General features: G+C 41.6%; 2 protein-coding genes across 13 annotated transcripts in view; one reads left to right on the forward strand and one right to left on the reverse strand.

Annotated features, from left to right (window-relative positions):
- Positions 1-19,713, reverse strand: part of MCF2L2 (MCF.2 cell line derived transforming sequence-like 2) — a 160,634-nt gene that overhangs the window by 40,973 nt on the left and 99,948 nt on the right. For all 10 annotated transcript variants that reach the window (XM_017726946.1, XM_017726945.1, XM_017726952.1 and 7 more), the window contains 2 exons: positions 2,118-2,184; positions 859-974 (listed from right to left, as the gene is read on the reverse strand). In XM_017726946.1, coding sequence (XP_017582435.1) covers positions 859-974; positions 2,118-2,184 — 183 coding nt within the window. The remainder of the gene's footprint in view (positions 1-858; positions 975-2,117; positions 2,185-19,713) is intronic.
- The window catches only part of B3GNT5 (UDP-GlcNAc:betaGal beta-1,3-N-acetylglucosaminyltransferase 5), a 19,797-nt gene continuing 18,887 nt past the window's right edge, over positions 18,804-19,713 (forward strand). The window contains exon 1 of one of the 3 annotated variants that reach the window (XM_017726960.1): positions 18,804-18,911. The gene's annotated coding sequence lies outside the window, so the exon portion shown is untranslated. The remainder of the gene's footprint in view (positions 18,912-19,713) is intronic. The other 2 variants (XM_017726957.1, XM_017726955.1) reach the window with 2 other exon arrangements.

Below are 19,713 nucleotides of genomic sequence, written 5' to 3' on the forward strand. Positions count from 1 at the left end.
GGAAAGAAAGACTGGTCTTCCAAAGGGAGAGGAATATCTTTCTCCGAATGGAAGACACAATCTTTCAAAATAATATATAAATTGGAACATAATTTTTCTACTATGTATTAACTACTCTGGAATAATATTAAGACTTGCAAAAGAGACTTCTAAAATTTATTTTCTTCAACTGTTTGTTACATCTTACAGGCAATTATTATTCAAAAGAATTCCTTAATTCCCACTTTGGCTACAGCCAGTTTTGCTTAAGCAGGGCTAGGAAAAGCAGGAAATTTACAGAAGATGCCCTAAGCCTTGTGTTTTGAAAGCTGACTGAGAAAAGGTTAATCTTGTTCATAACTGGTATTCTGCAGTTATGGGCTCTGGATTTCCTTGTCCACAGTATGGACATGGCTTCTGGAAAGGTTTGTAATCTTAAATGAAGGATACAAAGAAAAGTGCTATCAAATATATGTCTTCTGATGTAACAATAGAAATACAGGACAAATAAGCTGAACACTAAGAAAACTTCCTCACAGAGGTGTTTTGCCAGACGAAAAATATCAGGATTTACTCATGTGACATCTACCACTGTACCAAGAGAGGTGGTAAAATACTGACCACAGGGAACAGTCAAGATGGATCCTGACAGGGGAAATCACCAGTAAATGCACAAAGGGTACAATCTTCACAAAAATGGATGAAATAGATGATCTTGGAGGTGTTCTCTACGCATGTGTTTTATAGGACACACAGAGGCAGAGTGAGGATGACTTTTCCTGACAGTGTGTGTGTGAGCATGACAAAGCACCCAAGAGAAAAGGACTGGACATGATGGTAGCACCCGAGGATGCAGGACAACCACCAGTTCCCACATACCTGTTGTGGAAATCGTAGATTTCTGGGAGGTTCCCAAAAAGAATTTCCTTCTTGTTCTGAAGTGCAGATGGAATCAGATGTACCAAATTGGGATTGTCCATTTCTGAAGCATATCCCTGCAGAGAAGAGTGGAAAATAAAACCAGCCTGTTCTTACCAGGGAAGAACTACTGTGTTCATGGCACTGGAAAGCCCCCAAGTCCATGTGCTTTTGTTCTCCACAGAACAAAGAGAGGCTTCTCCTGTGCCTGCTGCTTTGTTGTTCCCATGAAATTCTGATGCTTCTGATTTCCCCCAGAGATTTTACCCCATAACTGTGCAAACACATTTTAACTACAAATGGACAGATTACAGGGTTAATAAAAAATAGATGAAATGATGTGTCTAGGATTCAAAAGCCATTTTGGTCATGTAGGGATGGAGACTGCTAGGACTGACTGACATATCTTTCTGCTACACTGCTTCATTGCACTAGAGTTAGTTTGGATGTATTTGTTGAACTGTGGTATTTGGATTGACTATTTTTTTGTTTCTTGTAGAAACTGGATTGTGTTTCCTCAATAAAAACTTTGAGAGAAGAACATTCTGATTTTAAAATCAAGAGTAATGTATTGATTGCCAGAGCTGCCGGCTCCCACAGATCAAATGCAATAAAGAAGCAACCACAAGTCCTTCAAGTCCCACCCAAATTTAGGCATGATTGATCCCTACTCAGCTTCTGTCCTCCCACAGATTAGGGACCTCAGAATCCCCCCACACAGAGTATGCTGGTATCCCATCAGTTTCAAAAGCTCAAGAATTATATTTGCAGCATGAACTGCACTTTTCTGTGTTCAAGCACTACATGGGACAATAAAGAAGAGCAGGAGAGGAGTCTTCCTTTTCCTCAATCATTTTCCAAACATACATTCACAGAATTTAGTGTCTAGCCCTATGGGCATCAAGGGTGCTGCTCCTGAGACCTATTGGTAATATTTTGAAAAGACACACTGTTAACTCTTTCTCTGTCCATAACTTTCAGAACCATGCAAATGGTCATTCTGTGGGCTCAGGCCAGAGAAGGTGCCTTTTCCTTTAAGCCCTGAGGAAAGATGTTCAAAACATCCTTCCCATTCTCCATCGGCAAGGCTGAGCTATCCTGCCAACACAGCCCGTGTGTTACAAACAGGAGGTGGGAGTGCTCAGCCCAGGAAGGATGTGCACCTGCAGTGATGACTTAGAGGTTAAGCACCAAAAAGTAATTCCAGAAGAATTTCTTACCTCTATTATACTCTGAAGTTCTTCTACATAAACCCGTTCTGTTTCTATCAGCTCATTGATTATGTGGCTAAGAGACAAGAAAGGTAGAGAGTTACAGTGTTAATCAAGCACACATGAAAAAAAAAAAGGGATTCCTTGCATATTCCTGTTTATGCCTTTGACTACACACAAAAACCCTCTGAAGGTCATCTCTCAGTTCTTCAATATTGTGCCTTGCTGATAAGATTAAAAGACCTAAACACATCTTGGACTGTAATTTTTTCAGCTCATTTTAAACTTTGTCATGGTTTCTTCTGTCATTTTTAGACCTGCAAGTTGGAAAAAAAAAATTCCCAAAAAGGGGAAAAAAAAGGTTTCTCTTCTAAGGATAACTAAAAATACCCAGTAAAATGAAACTATACTTCAGAGCTATGCTAATGTTTCTGCTTCATTTCTTTTATAAAATAAACAAAATCAGTGACTAGACTTCCGTCCTTTAATACAGTGCAAAAGCAGGCAACAGGATGATGTCAGAAGTCTGAAAACATGAAAGTAGAGAAAATATTTTTACTACACCTTGGACTTTTCATTTCTAATATTAGTTTAATGCTCCTAGGTAACTTGAAGACATATATCTTGAAGATGCCTGACTTATTTCACAGAAACATGAATGTAACTAATTCACCTTTGGACAAATAACTAATTAGATTTTAAAATAAAATTGCATTAGATCTCTCATATTTTTCTTTTTATGCATCAACTGTCCCATATCATCAGGAAAGTGTTGTCTTTAATACTGTTATGAACAAAGTTTTCAGTGTAGCTCCTCCAGAGGTTTGAGCAGTAGAAAAGGACAAGTATCTGGTGTTCTTTTCCTGGTCTGTGCTTCTCAAGAGTCTTTAAGCATGGCTACCTCAAGCAAAAACACATCCCCAGAAGGACACTAGGGAATAATGTCTGGAGGAACTGGAGTAGGGCCAGCCATGAGCAGCACACAACCTGAGGCCAGTAAAGTGCAGGCAGCTCTTGGCATCAATACCAGCACGTGCACTCATCCAGGATCTCCCTGCACACACTGCCTGTGTCTGGTTACCTGGTTTTGTGTGTCACACAACAGTCACGTCATCAGCCAGACCCTGTTAGCCCTTTAGATCATGAGTTACATCTGTACTGTTGCATCCACTCTAAGGGGATTTTCTCATTCTCCACAATTTTTTAGGATATCATTTTTGAGATTGAAAAAACAATCACACTTCTGATGAGGCCTCGTTTGAATGGTTTGGCCAAGCATTTGAAAATAAAATAGTCACATTTCAACTTGCAGCTTGAAATGCAAAAGCATTGACTAAAACATTATTAGACTTCCGTAATAGATTCACTGGTTTCCTTTGGATTTCCCCAGTCTTTTTTCAATGAAATGTGGTTTTGTAGGCTAGCTGGGGACCACTTATTCGGGTCTCATAGTCTACTACTCCTTTATGGACCACTGCTTGAGAAACATTATAAATACTGAGAAAACTGGACCTTACCTTCAACTGATGTTTCAAATTTTGTTATAAAATAGCTGGGATTTCATAGGTATCTTGACATTATGCCTTAAACTGCAGTGTCTAGCACAAGGTAGGGCAATGGATGAGGGCTGTACCAGTGCCCCGGGCCACACTCAGGTCCCGTTAGCCACTCTTGCACAGTCTGTGGGCTCCTGGTGACTCTCTCTGCTCCCCCTGAGGTGTCCCCATTTTGGGACACCCCTAAATGTCCCACTGCTGATTGTGTCAGGACTGGAGCTGCTCCATGACTGTCATGGGCAGTGAGGGGAACTCAGCACACATATGCTGCCAGTATCACATTTAATGAAAATATGAGGCAGCAATTGACAGAATTATTGTCACAGGCAGCTCTTCCCACCCTCTTTTCCCTTTTGACATGCATGACTAGGTTAGAAGTCATTTCTAGTGTAACTGGGATGTGTGAGGTAAAGGGGCAGAGAACTTCCACACTGTATTGTTCATTCATTTCAGAGACATTTTACAATAATTTGAAGTTTGCATGGCAGCAGTCCAAACACAACAAAACTCTGAGTTGGCTGAAGTTTATGGGCAGTTCTCACAAGGATATATCCTCACCAGGATCATTCCCAAGCCAACAGGCCATTTCAGCAGGGATGGTAACGGATTAGGCATCTGACCTAAAGGTCAGAATCTGAGAAATCCCTAAGGTCCTACCTGTGGGCATCCTTGCTAGTAAAACTTCACTCCACTCGAATATACTTGCTCCTTCCCCAACAAAACAAGGAGATTCACCAAACCAGAAGAGTTAGCCAAAGGTAGAATATTCTGGTCCCAGTAATACCTGACTCAGTAGCTTTCCTGACATGGAAACAGTGATGTGAAACTCTGCTCTGGAGGTCAAGGCCAATTTCCCTCTGTGGAGGGAGTTAAATATGTCCTAGCAGAGGGAGCTCAGCCACTACCGACCTGGCAAAGCACTGTGTATGGCAGGGCCTCTGCTGCCACCATCACTTGGCAGAGTTTGGGTGTGTTTGTGGCAGGGATGGCACACAGACTCGCTGATGTGATGTTGTCAGATGTTCCTCCAGCAAAGGAAACTTCTTGGTATGGAACATAATTAAAATGCATGACCTGGCTCACATCTTGTGGAATGACTGATCTTGGTTTCTAATGAAACATTGTGGCCTTGGCTACGCTAAGACCACATTTCCCACAAGTGGGATTCTACAGAGGTGTCATTTGAGCAGGCTTTTTTCACTTCAGCAGCCGTGATATCCTGTGGCCCTGCAGCACTACCAAGATCTCACACACTGAGCCACTTTCCACCACTCCCAGCTTCGAGAAGCCCTGCAGTGCCAGCAAAATAAGGATGATAAGAAAGGAGAAAGTAACAAGAAAACTATTTTGACTTTGTCATAGTGCTGTCTCTAACATCTGGCAAGATAGTCATGCCATGCTGCAGTGAAGAAAAAAAAAATATTTCACAGAGGAAGGAAGCTCTTAAGCAAGGGTGAGAATGTAGGAGCTGCAATGGAAAACAAAGTATTGGTAAAAGACTTATTTTTAGCCAAGGTTGTCAGTGAAACCTTGGAAGTGAGGTAAACTCTGGTATTAATTAGCACCCTTGACTTCAGAGATGCATTTCTCTATCAGCCCCTGCCTGTGCTGGTATTTAGATCAAAGGTAGCTATTTATATTACTTGGGACTGTGCAAATAGCAGTTAGCAATTTTTTTTTTTTTTGCAACAAAACTTTGTCATTAGGTATTTATCTGAGCTGGCTTCTTCTGGTAACTGAGAGCATACTTCTAGGAAGGTCCTCACCACAGTAACCATAAAGCAGACACATACCAGACCATTTCATCTCAGTAACTCTTCCTCCTTCCTTCTTCCTTAATAATAGAAGGGAAAAGAAACATAACTGAATGGTTGGCCAAGCTCTCCAGGGGTTTCAGGTCATTCTGCAAGTCTGTATCACAATAATTTTGATAGGAGCAGTGTCAGATGGTTTCTCTGCTGTGATATGTGCTGCCTTAAAAATCCCTATTATACATAATGAAACACTAAGCAGGAATATTATCTAGAGATTATCACAACCTATTAATATCTCCTCTGGCTAAATCTCAATGGCTTTGTCCTCATACAGTTCCTATTTGTGCATCCTGCTCAGATGGCAACATAAACTAATTCAGGATTTTTTTTTCCATAGCTGTGTTTCTCTAACAAACTCATTGGCTCACTTCCATTCACAGATCCTGTTTCTATGCCAGGATTTGCTATCACAGGCACCTGTCCTGGTAAAGGGTCTTTTCCCAGAAGAGGACTTGAAGCCATTGATGAGAATTAAACCAGCAAGCTTTTCTGAAAAGAAAAGCATAAATCATAACTGGTGCTCCAAAACTATTTTGCTGCAGAAAACCTGACTGCACGACAGGTGTGGAACCAGAAGAAATGGCACTCGTGCATGAGTTCTCCATACCTGTCTTGCAGAAACACATGGTGCCTAGTAGATGAAACAGGAGTATTTTCAACAGCCAGAACAGCAGAAAATGGGTATGCAAGAGCAAAATATATAACTTAATAAATTAATAAAAACCACCCCTATCACTTTTATAAATATATCAAATATAGATAGAGAGATACTTAAATTGAAAATAGTCTCTTTTAATACCCGAGGCTTCAAACACAATAGTAGAGACTGAAAGAACGTGTGTGCAGTGTAATGGAAACATAAACACAGAATAAATATCAACATTTAGATAGACTTGGACTTAAGGGAAGTCAGAGTGAATAATTTACTGGCTTGCAAAAATGAGCACAGTGGTAAAAATCTCCCTGGTCCAGCACTCTGTCTAGTTCTAAGTGTTGTGAAATTTCTATTTCTGAATGTAAATAAAATTTAACAAAACTATATTTTTTTGCAGTGGTATCTTCTTTGTAGGTAGTAAATGATGAAAATCTCACTGTTCCTGCAGAAAGAGAATCAGCAATAAATATCACATCCAATTTTTGAATTAGAAATCACTACAAGAAATTCTAAGAGTGGTCTAATCATAAAATCTCAAAATTATCTCAGTGCTATAGAATGAAGAGAAATGACAGCATGTCAGTTGCTGTGTAGAAGAAACTGCCATTCCATTTACATAATTGCATTTAAGAGGAATTTCTCTTTTTGTTTCTCACAGTGCTAAAAAGGCCTTTTTCAGTTGAAAAGTATTCTCAACTGAGGTTGTGCAATAGCTCAAATGAAATTTGAGTAATGAGTCAGTTGCTGTACTTTACCTCCTAAAGTGGAGTACAAGATCATTCTGGACGTAAGAACATTTGTTTCAACAGAACTCGTTGTTAGTTGATACAGTATTTCTTAGTTGATACAGAAAACAGTTCTGTTTCTTGCCATGTACTCAGTTTTTTTCCTTTTTTTCTCCAGTGAGAGGAATGCCTCGAAGGAGCGATTGTTCTTAAAGTACATTTCATGGCTGCAAACAAAACCCAGCTAACTTGGAGAAGCATAAGGGACTTAGGTAGTACACTCCACCTCATCTCAAAATCAGTGCCCTTTACTGAAGTTATTGTAATTGCCTGCTGCAATGTCAAATGGACTTGCTCCAGCTATTATGGAAGTTCTTCTGGGCAGAAAATTTCTTTGTTAGAAATATATTTCACCACCAAAGTCACCATTTATAATATTTTGTTTCTTCTGAAATGATCTGAACTCTTCACATAAAAGGAATTGTCCCACATTCATTGTTCCCAAAACAAATGACCTTGGGGAAATATTTTTATATATCTTAATTAGTTGACCTACATTATAGGAACCAGAGCATAATTGTTAATGGAGAGGTAAATTAATTAAATCACCTACAGAAAGGAATAATATGAATAGAGGACTGAAAGTCACGCAGGAGTTGTTTCTCATCTCCACTGTGCATCTACAATGAAAAGATGCATCTCTGAAGCCAAATTTGAGCTAGCTTTAGACAATGTGGATGCTGCAGACTGGTCCTTTCTGGGCACCAAAATAACAGACCACGTAGCTGTGTACATATTGGTCAACTATCCAGATTTGTGAACTGCACACCAGGCCCCCCTTGTGATTTTGGTCTTAATCTTGCAGCTGCACTGTTTCTGTTTGGTGATAAAGATATATTTAGCTTTGTGATATCTCAGCACTGGCTAATCAATTAGATAAAAGCAGGTGAATAATTTATATATAAAAACAATGTAACTGCTAAAAGTTATTAGTCTTGGGTCATATTCTAGCAGATTGTAGTAGGTTGGTAGTAGATTGAGATCCATAGAAACTACTACACACGCATGCTTGTGAAATATCTGATGTAACTGAGACACTGCAAGTTAACAGGCTGCTCCCACACCGTGCAGACGTAATTTCTTATCCAGTATCACATTTAATGAAAATATGAGCACTCTTTGTTTGCTTGAGATCATGACTATTTACATGCAGGCCACAGAATTAACTTAATTACTCAAATTTCAATATTCTTCTTTAGAAATATTACCCAGTCAAAAGAAAATGTGGTGATTTCCTAAGGCCAGGAAGATCTAGACCAGCAACAAAGCATATTGTATAAAGGATTTAAAGTGAGGACAGAGGAGGAAGCCTCACATAATTCTTCACTACACTTGCTTAAGGATGGATTTGATCTGCTGAACTAAAGCCAGTATGGGTACTCAAGTGTACCAGCCAACAAAGGAAGCTCACTGCTTTTTAAAATGTAAAAATACATATATATGCATATATGTATAAAAGTTAAGGTAATTCATATACTAACACTGAGATTTACCCTCATACTTGTTTCTAGCTAGTAATGATTAGAACATAAGTTACGAATATATATCAGTCATATATATACCAGTGAGATATATATATATATATATATATATATATATATATATATATATATATATATATATATATGTATATCAGTCGCAGCTGATATTCAAAAAATAAGACCTCTGAAATTAAGCACTTTAGATTTTGCATGTCCTACCCATGAGGGAAATCCACGAGGGTTTTTTTGTCCTGGCAGTAATTTCTTCCTGGCTGCCTTTTTCTTAAAAATTGAAAATAGAGCAGGTAAAGATATCTCCAGATAAGTAATAGTTTCTGACTTCTGCAAAAAAATATTTAAGAGCTTTTTTCTACGCCCAACCTGACTTCTAAGACAGCAACTACTTTCAGGTTACATGCTGTATGCTTTTTCCGTTCCTTTGTAGAAACAACATAACAATATCCAAATACCAGTTGACCTCATTGAGCAAGAAATCTGATAAGGGCTGACAATGCTGTGGATTTTCCCACACAGGGTGGTAAAGGACTTTTTTAATAACAGCAAAAGTTACAGTGGTAAAACCCCGAAACTTTCAGACAGACAAGACCGACAATATAAAACCCAGCAGTAGGTTAAAGGAAACTTAATGGACACCAGGTATACTGAGAGCTCATGCCAACTACTAGAGCTCAGGCTCTAAGTAAACCTAAACCTAAACCATGCCCACAGCCTCTCTCCAAAATTCTCTGTAACCTCTGGTGGGTATCCGTGCTGGTGGGTCTCTTGGTGGGAAGGATTTAGGCACATGTGACTCTGCTCCGTACAGATTCCTACACCACCCTAATCTCTTACTCCAGATCACCTCTGATAGTGCTGTGACTTACAAGTCTAATGCCTGTGGTACTCACTCATCCCCTTCCTGTCCCTTCAAGGACATTTTGTACCATACAGAGCCATTTTCAATTAGGATGCAAAAGCTGAATACAGAACTATTGTTTACTTCATGCAAATGGCAACACAAATTCTATCCTGAAGGGCCAACTTCTTCAGGAGGAGAAGAGCTTCAGTGGTTTTGATTCTCATGGCAGATCTGCCTTTGATAGCTTTGTTCTGCAAGATTTTGTAAGGCCATTTGGGTACAGTGAAGAACTAGTTTTATTAGTAACGTTAATACTAATTGATTTTACAGACAGGTCTGAGTTTATGTTGGAGACGGCTGACCAGGAAAGTTCATGTTGCACTTGGGAGAGGATAGATTTGGTGATGATGCCTCACTTTTGAGAGTCTGTATTTCAAGCACTGGAACAGGCTGCCCAGGGGAGTGGTGGAGTCACCATCCCTGGAGGGATTTAAAAGTCATGTAGATGTGGCACCTGGGGACATGGTTTGGTGGTGGCCTTGGCAGTGCTGGGGTAACAGTTGGACTTGATGACCATAAAGGTCCTTTCCAACTGAAATTATTCCATTGTTCTTTGATTCCAGTCTGAGCTGTGACCCTAAGGAAACTCCATCCTGTAAAATCTGCTTCTTCCTGTAATAGGACACAGCATTGTGCCAGATTTATAATCTATGGTCCTCCAGTCCAAACTCTGGTGGATCTTGGGCCCTGCTTTTAAATACCCTCAAGAATTGTTATTCTTTGGGGCCTGGGGGAAATAAACCCAGGTGTTAGTTATGTGACAGGCAATGGAACAGGGAGAGAAAATTCTGACAAGCTCAAATGGAGTTTACAAGAGTAACTGGAATGCATATTATGCTTTAGTTAATCTCTTCTTGGCACATTTACATCAATCAGTAAGTTGTGAACTGCCATGGCTCAGGACAAACATCCCTTTTTTGTGTGTCACACTTGCTCCGCCGCAGTAATCTGGGGCAGAGGGGCACGCAAGGATCCTGCCATCTGCAGCTACCACACTCCACCCAGCAGAGACTGGGAATCAGCTCTCAGCAACATCCACATCCATTTACTAAGCTATACTTTGGGCAGCCCTGTCTGCCACACCCCGAAACACTGCTTGCAGAATTTAATGATAAACTTAGAGAAAGAGGGAGAGACACTCTTGGCAGATACTCCAAATTTAGAAAGAAACTTTAGAGAACTGTTGGATAGACTCCAGCTGGAGAATGTGTTCAGAGGACCACTTTACTCAGTAGGAAACTCAGAGGGAAACTCTCACAATTGCAGATTGTGCAAAACTGGAAGGATATTACCCAGCATTTGGGTTTCTTACTTTTTTCTCTAAGCATCTGGTAATGGTGAGTGTCCAAGATAATACAATGGGACAGAGAGCTTTCTGGGCTCATCCATTCCTCTCCTTTTCTCCCCAGAAGGATAGGGAGGTTGGTTTATCAGCCTCAGTGGCTGTTGTAGGTCTTACACAAGCCTTGCCTACATGGGAAATGCCTTGTTTGCCACTCCAGTGTTTGTAGTTAGAGCTGGGGCTGGGTGCAGCTTACTGGAAGAGATAAGAGCACTGCACCAGGCACAGCTGTAACAGAGGCTGGAGCTCTGGGTGTCCTCTGCCCACACAAGAAGTCTGGCCTGACAGACTACTGTGGGAGCCAGCACAGACAAATAGAACTTAGGTGCTTTTACCAAGAAGAGCACACTCAGAGTCACATTGTTTAGCTCTAATGCAGGTTAGATGCCATAAAGGCAAGACTGTCCATGCTAGTTTGTCCAATATGGCTATTAACCAGGGAACAGTATTTGAAGACAGGTTTATAATAACTAGAAATGCAAATAAAGCATCAGTGTCTTCCAAGTAGAGGCTACAGAGAAAGATCAGCAACAGTGCATTGAATAATATGCATATGCACAGGAACTTTGCAGAGTCTACAGAGGAGCTGCTGGACAGACAAGTCATACTATGTAAAACAGAATTCCTTTCTAGACTCATACGAGGAAAGAATGTTCCTGCTGGATGAAAAAAACCATACAAATTTTCAGAACTAAATACAGAATTCTAAACGTGATTATGTCACAAATCTTCCAAACCTAGTTATTATATTCCCAGTTAATGAGCAGCTTGTTAAATGCTGGAAGTAAAGTCAGCAGTGATTTACTGCACAGTGCAATTGATAAATCACTGCTTCATCGAATCACTCACTCCATGGGACTGAGTGATCTCCCATGTGCTCTGTCCTGTCTGCTGCTGTCCTGCAAACCATGCAATTATTCATATCAGCTCAGTGTGGGTGCAAGTCACTGACATCTGATTAGGCAACATGGCATGCTCTTTGTGCTGTTGTAAATAACAATGTGAAGTGCTCAGCACTCCTTCATGAGCTAATTGATACACAGGAGCTGCACGTTTTTAACTACAGAGTTTAAAAGCAGATTCCATTGAAACTGGTGTGAATGTGCAAAGGGAAGGCTTTGGCAGCTGTCTGGAGAATTTTACACTCTGAGAGATGTGATTGCTCCTGGTTTGTTTCAATGGTTTCCCAGCCTGGAGACTGTCACTGTACTGCCCTTTACAGAGAAAGCAGCACCACCTGAACTGAGGTGGTATAAAATCATACCAGTGCCTCTCCTTCTCCTTCCCCATCCATCACCTTGGCACTGATAACAGGGCTAATTTCCTCTGCTCCTTGGCTTGTGCCTGTGTTACCTGGGATTTTGAGGTGTCCTTCACGCAAATACATAAAGGCCAAGGACTGTCGATCTGCTGTGTCAGAGCAAAGTCAGATTTTTATGGAGAGATGAACGAGCTACAGTTAGGGGAGAAACAAACATATAAAACTTCAAGTCCACATGTGCTTCTTCAGAGAAGATGCATCCAGTGCTAGGCTAACACAGGGCTGCCTTTCTTTGCATGGGCTCTGTAAACCCTGAGTTGGATCAGGGGGTGGGAGGGAGCAGATCTTTAGTCCTGTCCTGGGTAGGCAGAGGAAGAGGAGGGAGCTTGCTGCCCATTGACTATGTGCTTGCAGAAGTCTTCAGTGCTTTTCAAGGGGACCACACAGATTTCTGTGACATGGGACAAGACAGAAGGTACCTCTGATCCTAATCACCCCACGTGCCTAAACCAAACCAACCATCCAGGATGTGCATGTGGCCAGCTGCATTCCAGGAACCTGCCCAGAGCCAACAGGCAGCAGAACAACTGCACAGAAAACAAGTTGAGGAATTCCTGGAATTTCTGAAGAGCATTAAAATAAGCTTAGTATCCAATAGCAAGCAGGTATGAGAGATAATAGCAAAAGTGACTGCTTAATGCTCTTTGATATTCGATTAAGTGCAAATTTTGTAAGAAAACATATTGAGAGTGCTTTTTTCAGCTTTTCTCTACCTCCCAGACTCTTTGGGAGCAAGGACACAAGGACTTCAGGAAGCCTCCAGAACACTCAGTAAACTACTGTATTGTAACAATAACAATATTTTTTTCTCCTGTTCATAATAACTTTCCCAGTTCCCAGAAATATTTGGAACTATAGTAGGAATATATCTCCCCTTGCTATTCTACACAGATTTCTATCAGCAGCCAGATCTCCCTACATGGCAGCATACTCTTCACTTCAAAGATCTTCCCAACACTTTAGGCTGTAATTAGACTTGTGAGTGCGGGAGCCAATCTGCCCAACAGGGAAACTTCTCTGAAAACAAAGATTTTGTAAAAGTTGAAAGAGATGATGGCAAACAAGAAACAGCTTGTGGCTTCTTGAAATTTCTCCTGCTGACTGAACTTTCATTAAGTCTGGTGAAAGAAAGCAACTCTGTGTGCCTATCGATAAAGTCGGTTTGTCTTTTAAAATGAAGGCTCCAAGTTCATCCCCTCTGCCAGCTGGAAGTTTTCATGAGCCTGGAAATTAGACTGGAAAGATGTGCTATTGGGGTTCTACTGTAACACTCACCAAAATCACGTTCTTTCAATTGTAATAGAAGTCATATTTTACATTATATTATGAAATTTGTTATGTCTTCCATTTACATACTGTATGGAAACCTTTGCAATGGATCTTACTTATGTCTTATAAAGGGGAAAATCATTGTCTAGTCTGGAAAAGAAAAGGCTTCAGGAAGACCTTTTTATGGCCTTTCAAAATATAAAGGGGGCTTGTAAGAGAGAGACATTTACCCAAGGCTGTAGTGACAGCACAAGGGGCGATGGTTTTAGACTGGCTGAAGGCAGATTTAGATTAGATATCACAGAGAAATTCTTTACTGTGAGGATGGTGAGGCACTGGAACAGGTTGCCCAGAGAAGCTGTGGATTACTCATCCCTGTAAGTGTTCAAGGCCAGGCTGGATGGGGCTCTAAGCAGCCTGATCTAGTGAAAGGTTCCATGGCCATGGTAGGGGAGTTGCACTACAAGATTTTTGGGTCTGTTCCAACCCACACTATTCTATGATTCTAATACTTATCTCTGCCCCCTGTAGAAGCTCTGCATCTTTGGCCAATAGCTAATAAAATCAGAAAACTTAGTTCTCTCCTGCCATACACAGCTCTGATGATTACAATAAGCACTTGTACACCAAAGCTTTTAGTAGCACTCCCTGAGCTACTAATATTTTTGACACCAGTCCACACCTAAATTTAGCAATTCCCAGACCTAATGTCAGCACAACTTTGCTATTGCTGATTTAGAATAGGGCTCTGGCACAATATTCTCATTCTGAAAATAGCTTCTAATTCTTTACCCAGGGCAGAAGTGCTGTCCTGCTCTACCCACACAACCTGATGATTCAGTGATACACTTATTCTCATGTTCAGAGTGATATGAAAACTGATTTATGAAGGTCCCCAGTCCTTGTTAGGTCAGTAACACCAACCTAGATATTAAGATACACTGAATCTAAAGGATTCTTAGATTAAAATAATATTCAAATCTACAGTTGGAACCTGTAATTTAAGGGTACAAACACCTTCAGGCACACAGATTGCACACTCCAGGATGTGAATATGCAAAGTGACAGCTGGCTGCTGTTGTGCAGAAGTGATCCCAGATACTCCACAGGTTTCCTCAGCGTGCAAAACAAACTCTGTGTGCATGTTCAGAGGACAAGCAGTGAGCCTGGACTGTGTACATGCTTGGGACTATTTTGCATGTGTACAGAAGTGGTCCATGCATACATGATAGCTGAGGGCACTCCTTATTCTTAAACTTGACTCTCTTTCATTAAAGTCCCAAAAATGATACCTCAGACTCCAAATCCTAGAACTGGTCATTCATGAAGTTAATTCTATCTGAATATAAACTGTAGGAGAGCTTACTGTCTCATGAGAATCTAATTCAGAAAGCAGGGATTATGCTGCTTATGTGACATGCCTCACCTGAGTACAAAATCACCAATGCCTTGCAATTTTCAGCTTATTATTCAGTAGTAATAACCTGAATAAAGATGAAACATGAATAACACTGTGTGTTGTTCACTGTGCCACTGCACACTGGTCACTTCAATATATGCATTGCTGTGCTTGTAAGTGATCTCTGTTAAGGCCACATCGACCACACACTGAGAACACCAAAGCCACAAGCAAGATTTGGGGGGGCATCTCATGAAAAGAGGGGAACTATGGTCAGAAAGCCCTGGAACAGATGTCAAACTTACGTGTTTCCAAAATGAAGCACTAACACTGCCTAGCAGTGTCCCAGTCTTTGTTGCAAGGTGGACTAGAAAAATGCTGATCCAAAGCAAATCAACCAGAAAAATGTTCATGTTTACAGGAAATTCAGTTTCCTATCTGACGGGGATTAGCAATATCAGCTTTTTGGAAGGAGTTTCTTTATCAGTTTATCCACTCCATAACCATAAAGAACAAATAACATCTTTGCATGCTCCCAGTCACTCCATCTTGTCCCCTTCCTTGCATTTGACAGTGAGTGTACGCCAGCACGCACACTGAGGTAAACTGGTGAGCAAAAGGAGCTGACCCAACTCAAAACCAACCTCACAAAAAGAAAACAAAAGGTTGCATCAGCTGCTCAATTGCCAGCCCTGTAAAATGGATACGAAGGGACTACATGTGGTGGGTGTGGGGAGACAGAGCAAAAGGTGCAGCAGCAGCGCCAAATGAGCTCAGAATGGTTGTGAAACCAGTTTCAGAATAGGTCTATGAATCGAGATTTCCTGCCATAAAATCATACCACAGAACAACTGGCCAAATAATTTCCTCGCAATAACATTTGAACATAAATTGAATCATATCCCAGCAAAGCAGTCAATACATGTAAGATACTGAGGAATGCAGTAGTTAGGACTCCATGGATTTGGCCAGTTTGCTACAGGAACAGGCTGCCTACAGCCATTTGTCCAAATGAATTAGAAAGGGATGTCTTCCTTAAAATTTTATCAAAAATGCCCAGCTCTGTTATACTTACTAAGCAGAGAGTCATGTGGTTGAGAAAGATTTTCACATTTCTCATACAAGAAGCAGCTCAAGGAAACTCAGAAAATGCTGGTTTGGCTTATCAAACAGAAGTGTGCTTCCAGATATGTAGATTGTCTTTCCGTTGATTGAATATCTCCTCTGGTGAATCTTGGGCCCAGACTAAACTGGGCTGCACTGGACAACAGAACAGGTGCTGTTGGATCATGCCGGTCCATCCTGTTGGGATGGGTCTGCAGGATGAAGACAGCAGCAGTTGGGCCAGAGGCACCTGGAACAGCCCCTCTGAGAGCCCTGCGTGGCTTCCTCAGGGCTCCTAGTAGACTCAAGGCTCAGAAGCATTAAATGACAGATCTCCGACCCCAACCTCCCTGTGCAGATACTTCATTGGTAAGTAGGCTTCTGTGTTACAAAGTATTTTATGGAATTTCCCTCCGACCTTCCTCTTCCACTGCCAAGAATAGCTAAAACATGTTGCTCATACTGAGAGTAGGAAGCAATAAGAGCAGAGCAGCTTAACACAAATCTGCAGGAATTACAAATCATTCCGCAACACAGTGACATCTGGGTATGTCTCCATGTTCTGTTGAATCTTATCAACTCATTATTTACTCTGAAATAGGACCTGAAGTTCCCATCTGGACATGAGGCCAATGAGTGGCTCATACAGGAATCAAACCCACAACGCAGGTTGATATCAGCACCATTCTCTGACCAGCTGAGCGAGATGGAAAGGCTGTTTGGGTAGCAGGAACTCACCTGCCTAAACCCCTACCCCCACGAACACGTCTGCTCTGTCCCACATCTGCTCCCCGGTGTTAGTCCTTACACTGACAAACCACTTTGCTCTCTACACTCTCAGTGACCTGAGCATGTGCATGCTGCAGCATTGCAGGATGGCGTGGTTACAGCCAGGGCAGGTTTCCTGGGGAAAACCATGTGTGAGGGGCCTTTCAGAAGAACCAGCTGGATAGTGCTGCCTCCTACTTTGATGGTTTAGGGGCACAACCGGCTCTGCACTTCTGTCAGGGCTGAGTGGGCAAGATATGGCCGAGAAGGGATGTTTAAGATGTAATTTATAAACAAATGAGGGTGGTGCTCTGAAAAACCCTCCCTAACGACATCACTGGGGACAAAAAAGAAAGGCAGAGCTTAATTTCTAAATAAGTTTTATCTCAACAGAGGACCTAACAGGATTTGGTTTAATACGAAGTAAAAGGAAATAGGAAGAGAAAGTGGAAAGGGAAGGGGAAGAGAAAGGGAAGTCCATTTTACATTCTGTTTACTGAAAAATAAAATCCATGAAGTGATACAGATAGAAACTTTCCTACTGTAATTTCGGGTCAGAGGCAGGATGAAGAGTGATTACTTTACTGACAGAGATGCTGCTTTTCAACTGGAGAAAATCCAGATCAGTCAAGATGGGACATATTGTTGATCCTTTGAGCAGATGTCCCTTTTCAGGAAAAAAGTGGACACAACTGTAAGGCAAACTCAGTTTCTTTGCAGTGCTGATTAGAAACAGCCATTTTTTGTTCAATAATTGAAATATCTCTTTGTTTTCTATGGACCTAGTTCTTCAAATCCTATAATTATGTCTGAGAGATGTTTCACATAAACACACCTTAAATTTTAAAGTTATCTCCTGATTTTGAAAATGTGACTCACTGAAGCTGTATTTTCTGGGAGCTGCATTATCCAGACACAAATAATGCAGAAATGACACCTAAAAGTAAGAAAGAAGAATAATGCATGTAAAAAAAACCCCACCACATTTGTGAAGTAGGGAAGGAATCACCAATTATCATTTTGGTAAGAAAAATGAATGATGCTTTGTTTATACAGTTATTTCTATTGTTATTTAAACACTGCTCAGATAACATGTTAAATTTCCACAATGACCTACAAACTTTTCCTTCTAAGGTGAACTGAAGATTGTAAAGAACTATATTTTGTCTTACTGCAGAATCAAACAGACAAAGAGAAATCTGAGAAGGCTGCTATAAAGTATTTAGTCATACTAGGACACACCACAGGAGAAAGGAGAGATCAAATGAAAAACTCCTTAGGCTTTGAAGCTTCCCAAAAAAAAACCTGTATTGCAAAACAACACATCCTTCTGTAGGATCATCAGCTGCTCAGGTTTTACCCTTGCTCTGCTTTTGCTGGGTGACCTTGACAACAGTATTCCTATCTCTATTTTCTCTCTTGTGTGTGAAAAGAAAACAATTCCTTGCCTCACAAAGATGTTGTCAGATTTATGGCTGTAAAGTGACAAACAGACCCTAATTGTCATGATATGCAATAGTTAAACTTCTATGAAGTCAATGATGAGGTCAGGAATGATTCAGATCAATCACAGTCATGTGAAAGAATGGGAGATACACAATGGGTTTGTGTTTGATATTTATAGTCAGTGAGAAATCTATGATTCTGTGATTCAATGAAACCACACAAGGCACAGCATTGTCGTGGCTTTTCAACCGAATCTGAATGCCATTTTTAAATCCAGTTTTTCTCTTTACAAAAGTTTGGCGGAAGTGTATTCAAGGAAGGCGCACTTATAGCACTTACTTTGGTTTATTTTTTAAATACTTCTGTCTTAGTCCTACTGCCCACAGAGATTGCCTTACTGTTGATGTTCTTCAATGAATCAGGCATTTCCGTCAGGCTGGTGTAAGAAAGTCACCAAGGTTTATGGGGAAGGTAGAAGAGAAGGAGAAACCCTAAATCACACTTTCTTACTCCTCTGAAGATTCCCAACAGGAAATGAGAGAAGCAAGTTTCACTGTGACCTACAAACTAACTAACAGCAATAAGATGTTATTTGGCACCTCGGAGACTTAGAGGAGCAGTTAGCTAAACTTTTATGGCGTCCCCTAAGAAATTTTTAAGATATAAGTACTTTTGAACATCTGGCACATCACTTTTAGCACTCTGAGTGTCAGCGCAAGACCTAGTTTTCCCACGTAGCACACCGCGGTCTCACCCTCACCACCTCCTCGGGAGCAGGGCAGGCAGCGCCGCGGGGAGGCAGGGTGTTCGCAAACAGCGGGACACCCAAGCCGAGGCCGCCGGAGCCCATCTGCTGCCGGGGAGCGCCGTGGCCCGGCCTGTCCCTGCTGCCCGAGGAAGCAAGCGGAGGAGAAAGCAGCTCTCCGGCCAGTTCGGTAGGTGAGGTGCGCAAATCTCTGCTGGGTGTCGTCCCGTCGCCGCTCGCGCTTTCCTAGCTAAGAGCAGCCGGGTTGATCGCTCCTCTAATGGCTAAAGCGAGTCGCCGGGTAATTAAAATTAGCGAAAATATTCGGATTTTCTAAATGCTTTCCCCCCCCCTCTTCTCTGCCTGGCTTCAGGGATTGTAAGAGCTGGTCTGTTCAGGGGAGGAGAGCGTCTCACTTCTCCGCGTTTCAGGAATTGCGGTTCCCTGCTATGGACAAACGAGTTTTCCAACTGCTTTGTTTCCAAGGTTTCGGTGCAGACCGCATCCATTAACGCCGTACGCGCCTGCCCCTCTCCCGTCCTAAAGAAGCATTTTGGGATTTCAAATCCCTCGGATAAACGAGACCCAAACTTCAGTGTAGTTTTGATGCCTGTTCTGCGAAGCCTTTTAGCAGATTCCTCCCAACCTCTGATTGTTTGGCAGTCGATTATGTTTAAGAAAAAACAAAAAAGGGGGGCAGAAAATGATCAGGCTTTTTGTGGCACTTTCAGGGTCTTTCTCATGCCCTGAGCCTTGGAGGGAAAACTCCCGGCCACTCGAGCATTGCGGTGAAAAAACCCATTCAAAGGCGCGCCGTTTCCTCCCGCCTCTTGCTCCAGCAGCCCCTCCCGGCTTCCTATTTCTCCAAACTACTTTTTTTCTACAGGAAAAGTGTGGGATTTTTTTCTTCCTCCACTTTTCCCACAGAAGAAACTCGCAGATCCGGCTGGGAGTTTCTCCGCGCAGCCCTGCGTTGCAACACGGGGACGCGCCCCCGAGAG

The sequence above is a fragment of the Corvus brachyrhynchos genome, unplaced genomic scaffold (assembly GCF_000691975.1).
Source record: "Corvus brachyrhynchos isolate BGI_N302 unplaced genomic scaffold, ASM69197v1 scaffold162, whole genome shotgun sequence".
Classification (NCBI taxonomy): Eukaryota; Metazoa; Chordata; class Aves; order Passeriformes; family Corvidae; genus Corvus; species Corvus brachyrhynchos.